At 43.0% G+C, this 17334-nt stretch overlaps 1 protein-coding gene across 3 annotated transcripts in view; it reads right to left on the reverse strand.

Moving 5' to 3' along the window:
• hsd3b7 (hydroxy-delta-5-steroid dehydrogenase, 3 beta- and steroid delta-isomerase) overlaps positions 1–17334 on the reverse strand; it is a 129440-nt gene that overhangs the window by 51955 nt on the left and 60151 nt on the right. The window contains exon 1 of one of the 3 annotated variants that reach the window (XM_028815029.2): positions 7512–7637. The exons of 1 other annotated variant lie outside the window; for it this stretch is intronic. In XM_028815029.2, coding sequence (XP_028670862.1) covers positions 7512–7514 — 3 coding nt within the window. In that variant the 5' untranslated portion in view covers positions 7515–7637. Of the gene's footprint in view, positions 1–4592; positions 4653–7511; positions 7638–17334 lie in introns of those variants that run through there. One more of the 3 variants, XM_028815028.2, reaches the window with a different exon arrangement.

Consider the following 17334-nt stretch of genomic DNA (forward strand, 5'->3'; position numbering starts at 1 on the left):
TGGGATTACTTCAGACGTGACATTTAGTTTGGGGGGGGGGGCAGGCTGACAGGAATAGGAGGCAACATGAAAACTTCACCCAGACATTGGAATTGAACTCTGATTGCAGGATCCACGAAACGGCAACACTAATCATCACACTACTCACCTGGCGATGTTTCCATTTTAAACCCTCAACGTACCAATTCAAGAAATGGTGTGTGTTCTGCCTGCGGGGCTCATCCTCTAATGATTGTTTGTTACACGACAAGCTCGAACAGTCAAAAGACATTTTTATATTTAGAAGCAATGCTTTCATATACAAGTGCTGTTTAAACACTGGCAATGCCAGTATGCATTGCCCTATCCAAACCACTAATCCAGCGGATTTATAAACCGGTCAGTAACTACTCACAAATGCAAAGCAAGCAACTGGGAGACACATTGTGTCATTTTCTAACCTGCTAAATCCAGATCAGTGTTGTGGGACGGGGGGGGGGGGGGGGGGGGGGGGGGGGGGGGGGGGGGGGGGGGGGGGGGGGGGGGGGGGGGGGGGGGGGGGGGGGGGGGGGGGGGGGGGGGGGGGGGGGGGGGGGGGTTAAACTGGAATGTATCCCAGCTAGCATAGGGCACAAGGCAGGAACAGACCCTGGAAACGGTGCCAGTCCATCGCAGGGTGAGCACACCAAACGGCCAAATTAGCATCGCCACTTCATCTAACATGCATGTCTTGGGACAAGTGGGGAGGGGGGGGGGGGGGAGCCCACCCAGACAGGGGGAGAACCTGGGAAACGAACCCAAGTCTCCTTACTGTAAGACAGACGCGCTTTCAATGCACGGCACGGAGACGCAGCATCAATTCATTAATTCATGCCATTTCATTTGCCTTATCTGTGTTGCGGATTTCACCCTTTAAAGTGAGCCCCATTGTTTTGGACCCACTGCTGGGACTGAACAATGATGCATAATTTTTTAAAAATTGCATAAAGTCATTAAAAGCATCAATTTCCTCATTGCTATAATTAAAATATAGTACAGTACTTCAATACCACAATGTTGCAATGTTTTTCTTTTTTCCCCTCAAAGATGCCGCCTGACACCAGTGCCATGGATTTCTTCAACAACTTGATGGAAAGCTCACATGTGGGGAGCATGGGGGCTAACATATAGATAATTATCCATCCATCCATTTTGCAACCAGCTGAATCCGAACACAGGGTCACAGGGGTCTGCTGGAGCCAATCCCAGCCAACAGAGGGCACAAGGCAGGAACCAATCCCAGGCAGGGTGCCAACCCACCGCAGATATAGATAATTATTATTAATAATAATAATCCTGAAAGTAGCAAATTATAGAACACTCAAATGCAGCAACATAATATGAAATTATCAAAACAGCAACAGGGCTGGAGCTCCTCAATGCATTATTACAGGCGGATGTTCTCCCCGTGTCTGGATGGATTTCCTCCGGGCGCTCCGGTTTCCTCCCACAGTCCAAAGACATGCAGGTTAGGTGGATTGGCGATTCTAAATTGGCCAATTGGTGTGTGGGTGTGTGTGTGTATGTCCTGCGGTGGGTTGGCACCCTGCCCGGGATTGGTTCTTGCCTTGCACCCTGTGTTGGCTGGGATTGGCTCCAGCAGTCCCCCGTGACCCTGTGCTCGGATTCAGCGGGTTGGTCAATGGATGGATCCATCCATTCATCCATTTTCAGGGCACAAGGCATGAACCAATCCTGGGCAGGGTGCCAACCCACCGCAGGACACACACAAACACCAAGCACACACTAGGGCCAATTTAGAATCGCCAATCCACCTAACCTGCATGTCTTTGGACTGTGGGAGGAAACCGGAGCCCCCGGAGGAAACCCACGCAGACACGGGGAAAACATGCAAACTCCACGCAGGGAGGACTCGGGTCTCCTAACTGTGAGGCAGCAGCGCTACCACTGCGCCACCATGATGCCCTTTTAAGACACAAACCAATCCCGGACAGGGCGCCAACCCACCGTAGGACACATACACCAAGCACACACTAGGGCCAATTTAGAATCGCCAATCCACCTAACCTGCATGTCTTTGGACTGTGGGAGGAAACCCACTTAGACACGGGGAGAACATACAAACTCCACGCAGGGAGGACCTGAGAAGCGAACCCAGGTCTCGTAACTGCAAGGCAGCAGCGCTACCCACTGCGCCACCGTGCCGCCCGCTCGGATTTCAGCTCTTTATAATTTATAATTCTATTGCAGTCCTGCGGCGGGTGACTCGTTCTGGTCAAGAATATCCCACTTTACTCGAAATGATTTTACACTCGTTCAGCAGACTGACTCGGTTTTCGTTCTTAACACAGCTCGCTTCGTTGCTCATTTCCCCCCTGTATCTGCACACATCCACGGATTTACTTTCGGACGTTTACGGTATGCAATCTCTGAACGGGACCCCAATGTGCGCTCCTGAGCTTAAACCCCACGGGACCAACTCGATGACGTCATTTGATGTGGACACGTGTCCTACACGACCCTGGCTCGTAGAGGTGCGTGCTATCCGGAATTCGGACAGGCGTCCAAAACACAAAGAGGCGACATATGTCTGTCATCAAAATTGGCATGTTCCATTTGCTCGCTTTTCCATTGGAGGAGCTCGAGGGACATGCAAGCTTGCCCGATAGTCTGGGCCTGATCCAGAAGCCTGTACGCATCACAAGGTCAGTTTCCAGTGTTCCAACAAAGTCTTCGGTACCACTGGAAACGCAAGAGCCACAAGTGAGCGAAACTGAGCCGTAGGAACGTTAAGCCCACTTCTGACCACACACGCGACTACATTAATTACGTGCCCCGCGGTTGCCATCCTACAAAGTCCGCGCGTGACATAAACGGGGGATTTGTAAGTACAGTAAGAGTCACGGTGCTGGGCGCTCGTGTGTCTCCACACGGAGTCGAGGCAGTCGGAGACGGCGAACGTGCATTAGATCAGTCACACAGAACACACAACCTGAGTAGCGGAGTAGTTACTCACTCGATCCGGCTTCATTCCAAACACTCTTCGTCTTCTGAGAAAGTGGATGAAACATAAATAAAGTGCAGGATCGGAGCCCGTGAAATAATGGAGAGAAAATGACAACAGCCCGCACTGCAGAGTAAATGCGGTCTGGCACAGCTTACATATCGAGTCTGCCTTTTCTGTCGGGGGGTTTCCAACATTGACATCTAAACTCGACTCGTGCTCACCTATGGATTTAGCTATGCAGGTCTCCTCGGCTGAGCTTCAGAGATTGCGGATCGAACCGCGACGCGTCTTTTCACGAAATACCTGGAGATGCGCGCTGCCTGGCGCTTTATGCCGACAGTCCGAGCTCAGCTGTCAGCTGCGCCCCTTGCTGTACATGGGCATCATCTCCTCATATTTGTATTAAATTGTCCGAATCATAAAAAAAATGCCAAAAACATTCTTAAAATTTTTGGTTTCATCTCTTAGTTTGCATGTGAAATCGTTTAACGTAGATGGATATACGACAGGCACCTGAGCTTAGCCTGCGTGATTGCATGGAGTCCTGTTGAAATCAGGAACCCGTTAAGATTTCAGAAATCTGCTCTTATTTTTAACCTTTTTTTTTGTCCTTTTATTTCGCCTTATACAATTTCTTGTATTAGGAATTTGTTAGTTTTCGCATACCCCTTGGGGGTCAGAGCGCAGGATCAGCCATTGTACAGCGCCCCTGGAGCACTTACAGGTTAAGGGTCTTGCTCAAGGGCCCAACAGAGTAGGATCTCTTTTGGCAGTGATGGGGATTTGAACCAGCAACCCCCACTGGTTACCAGCACAGAGCCTTAGCCTCAAAGCCACCACTCCGCCCACTCTTGTTGCAAATCTTCAGTAAAACGTTCTTTTTTGAACCTCCATATCGATTGCTCATTTGGGAACAAAAAAAGGTTCACCTATGGAATCGTTAATAAGAACCACTTCGGTTAGTAAGGAATATAAGCCTTTATTACAGTATTCTCGTTTCTGTTTATTATTATTTTTGTGCCTATATAATAAGCATTAAGTTAAGCCGGCCATTTTCCTTGAAACACCTGAGATGGCACGGCAGACAAAGCACAACATAATGAAATTCACTTAAACCAACTCAAATGAGGCGGCTGAAGCGAGCAAGTCTTCCCCCTTCCATCCTCACCAGGTTCTACAGAGACACCATGGAGAGTGTTCTGACCAGCTGCATCACGGTCTGGTACGGCAACTGCAACATATCCGACCGCAAAGGATAGTGAAGACAGCAGAGAACATTATTAGGGAGCCTCTCCCTTCACTACAGGACATATTTCACAAACGCAGTGTCCGCAAGGCCTGCAGCATTGTGCAAGACCCCTTACACCCCTCACATGGACTTTTTACACTTCTGCCATCCAAGAGAAGATACTGCAGCATCAGAGCCAGATGTGCCAGGCTGCAGGACAGTTTTTACCCCTCAAGCTGTTAGACTCCTTAACACCAGGCTGCCCCCTGGGACCTTCCACACGGCCTCAACCACCACGAAAAACAGAACTTTTATACATGCGAGCCACTGACCTGTAAAGACGATTGTACAGGTAAGAACTGAAAATCTCATACTGACCTTTAAGGATTTTGAAACTCTTGTTATCCTTCTGCTGTGAAACATTCTGACCTGTCATTGTTTACACGTCTTAAATAACTATTAGCATACACTGATCATTTCTCTATTATCTATATCTATTATTTATCCATCCATCCATCCATCCACCAACCCGCTATATCCTAACTACAGGGTCACGGGGGTCTGCTGGAGCCAATCCCAGTCAACACAGGGCACAAGGCAGGAAACAAAACAAACCCTGGGCAGGGCGCCAGCCCACCGCAGGGCACGCACGCACACACACACACACACACCAAGTACACACTAGGGACGATTTTTAGGATCGCCAATGCACCAAACCTGCATGTCTTTGGACTGTGGGAGGAAACCGGAGCACCCGAAGGAAACCCACGCAGACACGGGGAGAACATGCAAACTCCACGCAGGGAGGACCCGGGAGAGCACTACCACTGCGCCACCGTGCCGCCCTCTATTATTTATTATATTACATATCTTACACATCAATATTGCTGCTACTTCTTTGTCCTATCTTTGCGCAATGTCTTGTCTTGTTTGTGTTTTAATTTTTTAATTTTAAATTTAAATTTTATTTTTAATTTATTTATTGCATGTTGTTACACTGTGGACCCTGAGCTTCGCAGTTTCGTCTATCTGTATACTTGTATATGGTTGAGATGACAATAAAGTTCACTTTGACTTTGACCAACTCGGCTGTTGCAGCCAAACTAAGCAGCACTGGGTCAAGGCAGGATTCGCCTTATTATTATCTATCCATCCATCCATAATCCAACCCGCTATATCCTAACTACACGGTCACGGGGGTCTGCTGGAGCCAATCCCAGCCAACACAGGGCACAAGGCAGGAAACAAAACAAACCCCGGGCAGGGCACCAGCCCACCGCAGGGCACACACACACACTAGGGACAATTTAGGGTCACCAATGCACCTAACCTGCATGTCTTTGGACTGTGGGAGGAAACCCACGCAGACACGGGGAGAACATGCAAACTCCACGCAGTGAGGAACCGGGAAGTGAACCCAGGTCTCCTAACTGTGAGGCAGCAGCGCTACCCACTGCGCCACCCTTATTATTATTATTATGAGGCTGATGCTTTAATCCAATGCAACATTTGAAATGCCATTCGTTAAATTTCTTTTGTTTTTCCAAGTGGAGCACAGGCACACTCTTAAAAATGCTGGTTCCTTAATGGCCCTTTGTGGTTCTTTACTGGGCTGTGTGGTTCCTCATAGAACTATTGCTTGACAAACCATCATTTCATTCTGGGAAGGATTCTCTGCATATGAAGTTGGTTCTTCGTGCTTTGTAAAACTTCCCAATATGCAACCATAACCCTAAAAACTGAAATCTTTAATGTACGGTGGGCTACCTAGTAGGGCACCAACAGATTAAGAAAACCTGAACTTAACCTGTGCAGCAAGAGTCCTTTTAAAATCACAAACCTATTACTATCTATTTCTTATTACTTACTGTAAGCACCTTGTTACGGATCTAAATAAATCCAAAGTTCTTTCCGTAACCCTCATGTCTTTTGGGAACCAAAAAAATGGTTCCTCTGTGTCATCGATCTGGCACCTTTATTTTTAATTTAGGATCGCCAATGCACCTAACCTGTATGTCTTTGGACTGCGGGAGGAAAATGTATTTTATTTTCTTGGTCACACACTGTCAGTATTGAGATTCGAACCCAAAACCTCCGGGTCTGAAGTCTATAGTTTTATAACCTTTAGGCAATTGAATTATTTATTATGGATCCATCCATCGATTTTGTATAATCGCTTACCCAGATGCAGGATCACGGGGCAGCTGGAGCCCAATTCCAGCAAGCATGCATGGGGTGCACAGCAGGAACAATCCACCGCAGTGTGAACACACGCACACACACACACACACACACACACATCAGGGGGTAATAGAGCACCGCAACCCCCCCCCCCCCCCCCCCCCCCCCCCCCCCCCTTTGTAAAGTAACCAGAAGCACCAGGAGGAAACCGACGTGAACACGGGGAGAACATGAAAACATGACGGACCGAAGTGAAGGTCCTCTCAAACTGGCCTTGATACCGAGACGGCCAAGTCGTTTACATGTTGCAACGATAAAGTTTGACGAATTAAGGTCCCTGCCTTTTCGCCAGTACATGGGGGTGAACCCTCATTCATGTTTCACGCACAAATGCCACATAATTGCATCTTGTAAATGAAGTGTTATTACTTAACAAGTGATTTTAAAAAAGAAGAACCAACTCTTGCATGTAAATAACTATTACATAACTATCGGGTACTTCGCAATTATTTAGCAAGCAAACGTATATGCATAATAATAATAATTCATTACATTTATATAGCGCTTTTCTCAGTACTCAAAGCGCTATCCACACAGGGAGGAACCGGGAAGCGAACCCACAACCTTCCACAATCTCCTTAACTGCAAAGCAGCAGCACTACCACTGCGCCACCTGTCTGCGCCGCAAGTGGGATTACATGGCGTAAAATAGAATCCAACACTGGTCGGGACGCCAGTCGAGCAACTCTCGGGCTCACTGAATGATGTCAGTCATAATAACTGAAGAGACAGATCACAGTAACACGTTTTTCTTCATTCATTGCCTGCAGTTCACATCTGAAACTGTCAAGGCTGCCCATACGCACCCCTAGTCGAGCTCTCATTATACGAAATGTAAACCTGCGTATTAAATAAAATGCTCTGACTTGACTTGTTCGGTTCATTGCGTTACACGGCATGCAGACACCGCCAGTGCCTCACTCTTTTTGCAGACGCGAACACCACAGCTTTAAAATGCTTAATCATAACGTGTGCACAGACGTGTGAATTATGCCAACTGAATCACACAAGCCATATAATAAAAGGATTAAACACGATTCTAACGCCCAAACTCACCATTCAGTTGTAGTTTAGATCCAATATGTTTGTCGTTTCGCTGTCAAAGTTTCTGTGAGGTGAGGTCAGACTCGCGTGGACTACATTTTGTACCGTGTGGGCGTGGCTCACCCAATAACGTAACGGAGTGAGAGCGAATAGAAATCAACGAATGTTATGTCAGGTCCCAGTTTTTTCGTTATTAATTGTATTTTTACCGTTATCGTTGCGTTTCACATTGTAAGCGCGCAGGTGCTGCCACTTTCTCGATGTGCTTTAACAAATGTGCATTTTTATTCGTGCCAGTTCTGTTCACAGCGCTCTGTGCTTGCACTTAGTGAAGAGCGCTATACCAAAGAAAGTGTTTTATATTGCATTGTAAGTGATCGTACCGTGATGTAAGAAGAGTGAACATTTAAAATTGGTTAGCACAATTTGTAACGCAGGACTTTCATTCACCCAACTGAATTACTAAAATCCTCCTCTTTCACGTAAAAACATGACAAGGTTGCAATACATTTCACATTTTTTTCCTTATCATGAACAGAAGTGAGACTTCTTGTGCTCGTGTTTCAGTTCTTTATTACTCGTAATTACTTCTTAAGCTTCTGATAAGCGTTTCAGGTGTATCTTCCAGTACGGCAGATCACCTCACTGTTTCTGCGAAGCGTATGTGAATGGCTCAGAAAGGCAGTTTTCTGTTTCCATCTTTTTAACTTGAGGATGTATTTTTAAGTACTTTACAAACATACAGAAATGCTGACCAAAATTTACATAGGTTTGCGGGTGCACTACTTGAATAATAGTCTAATAATTATAATGTACTGGCACCGAAGGAATACACACGTACGGAAAATGAACGCTGTGTCAGTAGCTTGGGTGTTCCGACGAAAGTGATACGACTAGCATGCAAGACGCGGTCATAGCCATTGAAGACGCTGGCATCACGTCGGACATGATCATTCCCACAAACCGTACCATCACCAGCAACGGGTCAGAAATCATTTTCCACGACAAGAAGCGATAAATCACGCGTCTTCGTGGATGTGACGATCCTAGATGACAGCGACAGCAACATCCTGAGCAAGGAGCCCGAGAAGATCGTCACGCATAATAACGTCGAGATCGACGTCAGACACGAGTGGACGAATTAGACAAGAGCGGCTCCAGTATATGGGAAACCATCAAGAGCAGCTGAGCAAACTCATGTGGAGAGTCAAACGAGATACAGAAGATCGAACTCCTCCGCCTAGTTGGATTTCTTAGTAGTCAGAGTCTTCACATGCAAAATGAACGGAGCTCAAAGCCTAAGAGGGCTGTTGACCCCTGAAGAACGCTCCGGCGTATCTTTGAGAGTTGAGAGGTGGTTAGTGATGATGATGATGATGATGATGATGATGATGATGATAATAATAATAATATTAAATCTATGCCTTGCTAAATGCACTTGATCCTACTCAGTATCATACAGCGGATTCAGAAAGTATTAAGACCCCTTCACTTTCTGCGCACATTATTGTGTTGTAGAGGCCATTTTAAAAAGATGAATGTTTTCAGAAAAGTTTGCAAATTCATTAAACATCAAAAACTAGAAATCTCTCATTCCTGGAACTATTCAGACCCTTTGCTGCGGCTCTCCAAAATGTTTTCACGTCCATCCTGCTTACTTTAATTGTTTTGAAAAGTTTCTAAAACTTATTGATTGGAGTCCATATGTAGCAAATTGAATTTACTGGCCATCATCTACAAAGGCACACATGTACTGCATAATTATGATTCATATTTTTAATCAATACATGATATAATTTTACAATTTAATACAAGTATATCTACTCTCTCTATATAAAATCCTATCAATATTTTTAATCAATACATGATATAATTTTACAATTTAATACAAATATATCTACTCTCTATATAAAATCCTATCAATATTTTTAATCAATACATGCTATAATTTTACAATTTAATACAAATATATCTACTCTCTCAATATAAAATCCTATCAATATTTTTAATCAATACATGCTATAATTTTATATCTACTCTCTCAATATAAAATCCTATCAATATTTTAATCAATACATGATATGATTTTACAATTTAATACAAGTATATCTATTCTCTATCCATATAAAATCCTATCAATATTTTTAATCGATACATGATAGAATTTTACAAATACAAATATATCTACTCTCTATATAAAATCCTATCAATATTTTTAATCAATACATGCTATAATTTTACAATTTAATACAAATATATCTACTCTCTATATAAAATCCTATCAATATTTTTAATCAATACATGATATAATTTTACAATTTAATCCAAGTATATCTACTCTCTCTATATGAAATTTATCTACTCTCTCTATATAAAATCCTATCAATATTTTTAATCAATACGTGATATACTTTTACAATTTAATTCAAGTATATCTATTCTCTATCCATATAAAATCCTATCAATATTTTTAATCAATACATGATATAATTTTATAATTTAATACAAGTATATCTACTCTCTCTATATAAAATCCTATCAATATTTTTAATCGATACATGATATAATTTTACAATTTAATCCAAGTATATCTACTCTCTATATATAAAATCCTAAGCCTATAAAAGTGCAATGAATTTATGTGACATTTTTAAGTCACTGTTTTTGTCACACTTTAAATCGGGTTTATTTTAAAACCTACACATATATGTTTGGTATCATTCTTTTCAGAATGTGATGTTGTTAGATTTTCAGATTCTTATTCCATTTTTAAATTCTAAACTAAAAAATATCAAGGACTCACGTCCTGCAAGACGAGACTTTGTGCCAAGAGATTTAACCGCACCTTCAGCCGGACATAAAAGACAAAGAGCAGGACAGCCGCTGTACAGGCTTTAAATGTTCGAAACACCATACGAGATGCAGATCACACGGCATGGCAGCAGCAGCAGCAGCAAGTCAGCAGCTGATTGAGCAAAGAGGAGGTAAAAAAAAAAAAAAAACAACTGTATTTGTTTCCCATTCTATCATCATTTAAGAGGGGGTTTCAGAGGAGCGACTGCATCTTCTTGGGGTGCGTTCAGCCCCCCTCTTCACAACACGAGTGGCAGAGACGTGAAGTGGTTGGCGAGCGAAGTGAGTAGAGGGTAAACCCCCTAGTATTTATATGACGTTATAACAGTGAATTATTACAACATAAGGATAAGAGCTGAATGTGACTAAAGGGTTAGCTAAATGTTGTCTTCAGCTTAGGCGCGTGAAGCTTTTGCCTCATCTTAGGGGAGCCACCAAGACAGTTGTTAAAGTTAAAATGACGTGGATGAGTAGCAACCCCTCACTCTAGAAAGCAGGAATAAACTAACGGCAAAGCAACAGAGCTAAAATCAGTAGAGGAGTCCGCAGATCTCTCCATTTACGAGGCACTAGTCAGATTAATGGGAGAGTCAAAAAGAGTCAGAAAACCCTGGTGGCACTCACTGATTGGACGAAGCTCTGCATATTATGCAAATTAAGAGTCAGATGACCTGATATATTAAATAAGGTAACAGAAGAGCAGATGAATTGTTTTATTGATTGCCCACTTCATGGACAGACATTTGTGTACAGGTCAGGTCTGGTCAGGTCAGGTCGGGGAACATGCACTGGTACAGCACCCAGCCGCACCCACCACACAACAAAACAGCTCAGGATCCTGGTTAGCAATCCCCCAGGTCCAGTCCCACCTTCCGGAAATGACCCTCTATCAGGTGGGTGTCCCCTTGGCCTGGTCCAGCCACTCAGGTTCCTCCACAATGAGGACCCTGTGAGCCAAAGATCACCCTCAGGGAATCGCACCACATGGCCATAGTGCCGTAACTGACGCTCCCTCGCAATGCAGGTCATGTGCCTCATTCAGGACTCCGTGAGCAACACAAAGTCAAACCAGCGGTACCCAAAGATTCTCCAAAGAGACACACATGAAGAAGTCCAGTCTTCATCTCAGGTCACTTGATAGTGTCCATGTCTCACAAACAGGAAGCACAAGGACTCTAAAGACTTGGACCTTCATCCTTGTGTAGATATCAGGAGTGCCACACAACCCTTTCCAGTGACCTCATGCTCTCCCAATCCGTCTACTGACTTCATAGGAAGAGTCACCAGAGTCACATGAAAGTCACTGCCGTAAGTAAACCTCTCAACGAGGTCGACACTCTCTCCGCAGACACACACACTGCTGATGGTCATGTCCAAGAGCTCATTAAAGGCCGGTGTACAAATTAAGCATTGTTCTGCACTTTCATCATGTCATCGTGAATGACATCTTTGAAAACGGAGGAACGTTTTTCCACTACAATACCTGTGTTATTATAGAAGGTCCCCCAATTAAAACACTGCATTTCAAGACACAAAAAACAAACCATGAGGTCCAAGGACATCTCTGTAGACCTCTATGATCAAACTGTGGTGAAGGCAGAGATCAGGACAAAGGGATCAAGATTTGAGTGTTCCCAGGAGCATGGTGGCCTCAGTACTTGTGAAGTGGAAGACGTTTGGAACCACCAGGGCTCTTCCTATTGTTAGTCATTTGGTCCAAATGAGTAACCATTCAAGAAGGGCATTGGTCAGGGAGGTGACCAAGAACCAAATGGTCATTCTAATGGAGCTTCAGAAGTCTTCTACTTAGATGGGAGAACCTGTCGGCAGGACCACCTCAGCAGGACTTCATCAATCAGTCACTAGATGGAAGCCACTCTGAAGATAAAGGAATATGGCAACAAAAAGCACCCTGAGAACACGAGGAAAAAAGATGTTCTGTCCGAAGAGACAACGATGGAGCGGAACTCCAAGTGCTCTTGTCTGGCACTGCTCATCGCCTGCCTACTGCCATCCCTGTGGTGAAGCTTGGTGGTGGCAACATCACGCTATGGGAGTGCAGGGAAGCTGGTCAGAATGGAGGGAAGGATGAATGCAGCCAAATCCAGAGAGAGCCTTGAAGAAAGCACACCACCTCAGACTGGGAACATGGAAATGTCCCAAAGCATACAGCCGAAAATTTCTATAGTGGCCTCAGGACAAGTCTCTGAGTGGCCCAGCCAAATCCCAGACTTGAACTCCATAGAACATCTGTGGAGACGGCTGAAGATGGCAGTTTAAAGTCACTTCCCACCCAATCTAACAAAAGTTTAAGAGGATCTACCAGGAAGAATGGGATAAACTGCCCAAAGCCAGGTGTGCAAAGCTTGTAGAGACATTGTCGAGAAGACTCCAAGCTGCAATCGCTGCCAAAAACGCTTCAACAAAGTACTGAGTTAAGGGTGTAAACACTTCTAGGAATGAGAGATTTCAGTTTGTGGGCTTTAATGAATGTGAAGACCTTTCTGAAAACATCACTTCACTTTATTGTTACAGGTAATGGAGTGCTGATTGATGAGCAAAGTGGCTCATTTATCCATTGTGAAAAAAATGGTTTGGGGGCAGCCACCCGTATATTTGAAGTAGGCTGCCCAAAGCGAAGGGTTGTTCAAAACAACAGACTTTAGTCCAAAACAAAACTGACAGGCAGACAAAAACAGGGTAGTTTTAAAGCTGGGCAGAGGAAATGACATCGTCAGGGCAGGAAGTGGAAGTGACGTCATCCGGGCCACAACCGCACGTGAGATTGTCTGGGCTGGGACCGGAGGTGATGGTATTGGGCCCGGAATCGGAAGTGACGTCATCGAGCCCAGGCGGAATATCCTGTGTTCGGTCCGGAGAGGAAAAAGAGAAAGGATCAGTGCCCTCCGCTATCCCCTGGTCAGGTGGATCAGGTTATCCTGCACACGTGTGTGACGCCATTAAAATGAAATCTGCAACAGCATGAAGCGTGCAGAAAGCGAGGGGCTCTGAACACTTTCCCAATCCACTTTATATAGCGTGTCACTGAAGCCTGGTGATGTGAACGAGGGACATAAAAACAAATCGGTTTGATCTATGGCTTACAAGCTTTATGCGGCTCCAGAAACGAAACACGGGTAAACACAGAATTGCAAATGAGATTTAGCAAGCAATATAGCTTGTATTCCTACTCAAAAAAGAAAAAAAAACCTTTAAAGCACTTCAGTGAGTTTCACATTTTGCAAATCACCTGTGAAATGAGTTTTCACTTCAGTTTTGCAAAAATGTATGCAAAGCGAAACTTCCCTGTTTCTCTCATCTTTGCAACAGATGGCACATCACAAACGTTAACACTGCTTTTACAAATCCCATAGCAAACGGCATAACAGAGACCTATACGTTTCATTTGTCTTTCCAACAGATGGCATACCACAAACATTTTTAGCAATAAAATGCATTGCATTTGTCATTTCAACAGATGTTGATTCACAGACATTAACAATGCTTTTACGAATCCCATTCAAAATGACATATGACAGACATATAGGCATTGCATTTGTCTTTCCTATAGATGGCACATCACAAACATTTTCACTGCTTTTACAAAACCCATAGCAAACGGCATAATAGAGACCTATACGTTTCATTTGACTTTCCAACAGATGGCACATTGCAAACATTTTTATTATACGTTGCACTTGTCATTTCAAGAGATGGCAATTCACAAACATTTTTAGTAATAAAATGCATTACACTAATACCATACTATATGGCATACCAGAGACATGCATTTCATTTGACTTTGCAACAGATGACACATCACAAACATTTTTAGCAATGCATTAGACATGTCATTTCAACAGATGGTGATTCACAAACATGAACACTGTTTTTACGAATCCCATACCAACAAAGACATATGCATTACATTTGACTTTCCAACAGATGGCACATCACAAACATTTTTAATTATAAAATGCATGACACTAATCCCATACTATTTGGCATACCATACCAGAGTCATGCATTTCATGTGGCTTTCCAACAGATGGCACATCACAAACATATTTAATTATAAAATGCATTGCACTAATCCCATACTATATGGCATACCAGAGACATGCATTTCATTTGAGTTTCCAACTGATGGCACATCGCAAACATTTTTAGTAATACGTTGCACTTGTCATTTCAATAGATGGCGATTCACAAACATTAACACTGCTTTTACGAATCCCATACAAAATGGCATAACAGAGAAATATGCGTTTCATTTGACTTTCCAACAGATGGAACATCATAAATATTTTTAGTAATAAAATGCATTGAATTTGTCATTTCAACAGATGGAGATTCAGAAACATGAACACTGTTTTTACGAATCCCATACCAGCAAAGACATATGCATTACATTTAACTTTCCAACAGATGGCACATCACAAACATTTTTAATTATAAAATCCATTGCACTAATCCTATACTATATGGCATACCAGAGACATGCATTTCATTTGAGTTTCCAACTGATGGCACATCGCAAACATTTTTAGTAATACGTTGCACTTGTCATTTCAATAGATGGCGATTCACAAACATTAACACTGCTTTTACGAATCCCATACAAAATGGCATAACAGAGACATATGTGTTTCATTTGACTTTCCAACAGATGGCACATTATAAATATTTTTAGTAATAAAATGCATTGAATTTGTCATTTCAACAGATGGCGATTCAGAAACATTAACACTGCTTTTACAAATCCCATACCAAATGGCATATAATGCTGAATATTTAGATTTCAACCCATTTTAGCTGGGTAGCCTACCTAGTTAGCCATATTGCAACAATATATGTTTGTGCATATTATAGAAGAAGAAAATGATATACTATGTAAATTTGTAATGAAAATATCACCAAATTAATTTGAATGTGTTCTTTTTTTCAACAAATGCTGATGTTCAAAGCCTTTTCAGTATCTGGCAAGAATTTCTTCAAGGTTTTCTAAAATAAACACACCCCACTTGTATTTAACCTGTCTGATGTCTTAATATCTATAAATATATAATATATAATTCATATCGGGCATCCTGTTCACGTATCTCACCGATGTGGGTGTTAAATGTGACATAATGTGAAATATAGTGTAAAAAATGTGGAAAATACTGTTATTTGTACATTTGAAATAACTGTGCTTTACTAATCGGGACGAGTTTTTTTTGTAAAAAACAATGAAACTAAAAAAGAAAAGCCTTTACTTTCAAATGAACAAGAAAGCCTTTTACATCGAAGAGTTGAAATACTTTTCCTAAAAGTAAACACTATTAGTAAGCTGAACAGGCAGTCCTGCCCGCTAGAGACGTGGGGAGAGCCTTGCAGTACACTTAGCTAGAACAATGAAGCTCCTCAGTTCACGTGTAATTCAAACATTTGCCAGATGGGTGGTCCATCTCCAAGAAAATGTGCCATCATTGACTGGAAGGCGAGGTGTATGGCATGAATGGCCTCAGTAATAAAAATCAAACACCGCACCTACCCGGGCTGACTTTCATTATTACAGTCACAAGACCAGTACCGGTCAGCCAGAGGAAGAGCTCCTCAGCACGTCATTTACTGAGACTGTGGCCATTGTACAGCTCTGACTCACCTCTACATCCAGCAGGTCTCCAAACACCTCCAGTTCTAATAATGAATAGTGTGCCGGGCATGAGCCTCACACTGCTTTTATATTGTTTTACGCATGGACTATATTTGCAGAGTCAATCCTAGAGGGCCATTGACCAGGCACATTTTTGTTCCGATCCAATTTCAGTTATTTTGCTGCTGAAGCTCTCATTACTCACATTTTCGTTGTCTCATTTGTTAAGATTCCCCAATCTGTTTTCTTTTAGTCTTAACGATCTGCATTTACAGTTTTTCATTGGCTCCTTGTTAGCGATAAGAAGCAAAACAATAAAGAACTGTGGTGGGCTGGCGCCCTGCCCAGGGATTTGTTCCTGCCTTGTGCTGGCTGGGATTGGCTGCAGCAGACCCCCCGTGACCCTGTGTTAGGATATAGCGGGTTGGAAAATGACTGACTGACTGACAATAAAGAAACGGGCAGTTCTCTCTCTTAACTTGTCTCCATTATCACCTGTGTGTATTCATTATGAGCCGTCTGGTTTAATAAAGGAAACTGATGAGAAAAAAACAAAAGTGAAGGACTGAGAATAACGCATCCATTTCAGGCTACAAATCATTTGGATGATATCATTACAGTGGAGAAAATCAATAATATAAGTGTGGGAGCCATTGAACCTCGAACAACCGATAATCGCACCCCGTGGTTGAGGCGGGCAAACGAGGACAGACGCACACCGTCAGCAAGGGGTTGGTGCAAGTAAGTGTCCAGTACTTTTATTAAAACCCAACAATAAGGTGTCAGAAAGAGCAGTGCTGATTTCTTCAGATAGTAATCCATAAAGTAAAGTGCAAAGTGGAGGTTAAAAATCAATAAATAAATAAATTTAATAAAATTGAGGTTACGTTTATTGGAAGTGATTTTTTTGGGACTTAATAAACCTTGGGACTCCAAAGTCACAACAGAATGCAGCAATGAAGAATAAGAAATGTGGCTCGTCTGTCTGATGTGCCGGGTTTTACATACCGTGACTGAATGGAAAAAGTAATAAAAAAATCGCCGTACATTTTAACTTTTTTTACAGCACGAGGTCCGTCAGGCAGCAAAACTGGAACACACATTAAATTCCGAGGACACCTTACAGCAATATCTCTGAAAAGGATGTTTAATGGTTAAATCCATCAATCCAGGGATGTGTCCATTCCAGCTAGCATTGGGAATGAGGCAGAAACGATCCCTAGATGGGGCATCAGCTCATCGCCAGGTGAATACAAGAACTCACATACACACTGGCGTCATTTTAGTGTCCCCAAATCTGCATAACTTTGGAAGGAAACCAGAGCACAGTGTGGAAACCCAGCA

The sequence above is a fragment of the Erpetoichthys calabaricus genome, chromosome 12 (genome assembly GCF_900747795.2).
Source record: "Erpetoichthys calabaricus chromosome 12, fErpCal1.3, whole genome shotgun sequence".
Taxonomy (NCBI): Eukaryota; Metazoa; Chordata; class Cladistia; order Polypteriformes; family Polypteridae; genus Erpetoichthys; species Erpetoichthys calabaricus.